The sequence below is a fragment of the Apis dorsata genome, unplaced genomic scaffold (assembly GCF_000469605.1).
Source record: "Apis dorsata unplaced genomic scaffold, Apis dorsata 1.3 scaffold_99, whole genome shotgun sequence".
NCBI lineage: Eukaryota > Metazoa > Arthropoda > Insecta > Hymenoptera > Apidae > Apis > Apis dorsata.
The window spans coordinates 193,337-195,608 of NW_006263397.1; the positions used below are offsets into that span (position 1 = coordinate 193,337).

The 2,272-nt window shown below is 45.3% G+C and overlaps 1 protein-coding gene across 1 annotated transcript in view; it reads right to left on the bottom strand.

Moving 5' to 3' along the window:
* The window catches only part of LOC102671115 (paired box protein Pax-5-like), a 135,173-nt gene that overhangs the window by 8,312 nt on the left and 124,589 nt on the right, over positions 1 to 2,272 (bottom strand). The window contains exon 6 of the mRNA XM_031508790.1: positions 102 to 199. Coding sequence (XP_031364650.1) covers positions 102 to 199 — 98 coding nt within the window. The remainder of the gene's footprint in view (positions 1 to 101; positions 200 to 2,272) is intronic.

Below are 2,272 nucleotides of genomic sequence, written 5' to 3' on the forward strand. Positions count from 1 at the left end.
AGTTTGCCAAAGTTTATATATATATATGTTATATCTATATATAGTTAAATGTAACGTAAGGAAAGAGGGATAAAAACTTATGATGTAAAACTCGTATATACATATACACGTACGTTCGAGTACAATTGATCGCCGTTGTAGTTGCTTCTCTGCCTCTTCAGATCGTCCTCGGGATGATCGTTCAGGTCTCGGTTGTCGTCTGCAATCAAAACCAGACATCTGCATTGCGGTCTCTCCGTGTTCAACCGTTCGCGTCACACGCGAAAACACAGGGGCTGATATAACGAGATCATAGGCCAACTCACGTGTATACGTGGTGTATGTACGCCACGGGGGNCTCGAATAATTAAATGACCATCCGAGGGTAGGATGGGTGGAGTACGTAGCATAGGGCTCGTTAAACCTCCCTGTCAAGTTGTGATTGTCCGGCCGGCCGACGGTCCCGACCATTCGACCGGCAGGGTTTGCTCCNCTATAAAACCCACCCGTTTCAAACACCGGCGCACAGGCAGCACGAACCGTGGGCTTCCATGAACTTGCTTGAATTTTACGATTCGATCGGCCGAGTTAATCGTGTGCTTTATCCCTCCCCGTTCTCTCCCTATTCCTCTCTTCTCTTCCTCTATTCCGCCGGTCTAACAACTGCGGAGAGCCTGGCTGCTCTCGTGTAACCGTTGCCGTGCAGGATTTCATTAGAGTTTAGAAGGGGGACGTTTGTTCGGGAATCCGTTTAAAATAGATCTCGATCTCATTCGCTTGGAAACGTAAGAAGAAGAAGAACGAAATCGGTGGAATAGATTCTAAATATTAGGAATAAAGAAATATATATATCGATCGTGATAAGATTGGAGTAATCGCGGAGGATCAAGCGTTATAAATCGATCGGACGCGGGTCGATCGTTATACGCTGTCTAATGCAAATTCTTGTAACTTGTGCGAAATTACGGTCCTCGACAGATTTGACAGTGGTTGAGTTATGACGGAAGGAAGGTCAGCGTTTCTCTCTCTTACTCTCTCTCCCCCGTCGAAAAGAGCAGTAAATCGAATAATTCGATTGATGCCGGCGAGGGCAAAAGCAAGCGGACGAGAGAGAGAGAAAGAAAGAGAGAGAGCCGTCCGCGTTATTCGAAAGCAATTGAGTCAATGTTAAGCAATACAATACACGGATAATAATGGACTCTGGGGTGAATCTGGTCCCCTACGCCGCGTCCACGAATATAGGGTGGGACAAACGGCGGCCTTTTGGATTTCTGTATGGGGCAAAAGCGCGCAGATGTAACGCGACAACAAACAGCCCCGATAGATTGCAATGCTTCCCTCGAGAGGTTGTTCGTAAATTCGTAATAAGCCCCGGGGATTTCCACGATTCGAGTACGCGTCTTAGCGCTACTACTCTATCGAACGCATAAATAACGATGCCCGTACCACGCTGATCACCGGATTCGACAACTTTGATTCCGGGATCGATACCCGTCTTACATAAAACAATATCTATCCGAAGTGAAATTGAACATTTTCGATCGAGTCATTGGATTTAAGATTGATTTAAAACTTAAAAACATATATCGAGTTTCGATAAGGGTTTTCTTTGATAAGATAAATTATCAGGATATAAAAGAGATGATGCAAGTCATCGAAAAGGTTCATCTATAATAGAATCTTTGAATTATTAACGATTGATCACAAAAATGAAACGATACATATATACACATATACTAAAACAATTACAAAAATGAAAATTCCATTCTCACTCATCATTTGCCCCATATAAATGATCCTATAATACGATCGAGTCTATTCGTTTTTCTACCGCATTTAAAATAAAAAAAAAACGACGAAACGACAATTTATTCCACGTATCGCTTCCGAATACCTTTTCCCCCCCCACCCCCGCTTCTTATACGCGACACAATGCGCGCATGTTGTACGCGATGTTCACCGCAGATCGAGAGCTCGAGGCGGGATTCTCGTTGAAATTCCAGCCGGTTAAGAGGCTCGCGAGAATAGCGGCGATGATCTCCCCGGAGGACAGGGAGAGACTAATGTGTCGTTGGCGAGGGATAGAAGCGGCTGCGGTCTGTGAAGTTTATAATCTAATACGCGTACCCCACGGCAGGCCGCAAAACACTGAGTGCTCTAGCCGCGGACGCGACCGACCACTTTTGCGACCGCATATCGCCGCTCTCATAATCCGATTATATCGAATTACTCTCGCGTACCATCGACGCGCCATGTACGAATCGATACGTTCTGTCTCTCTCTCTCTCTCTCT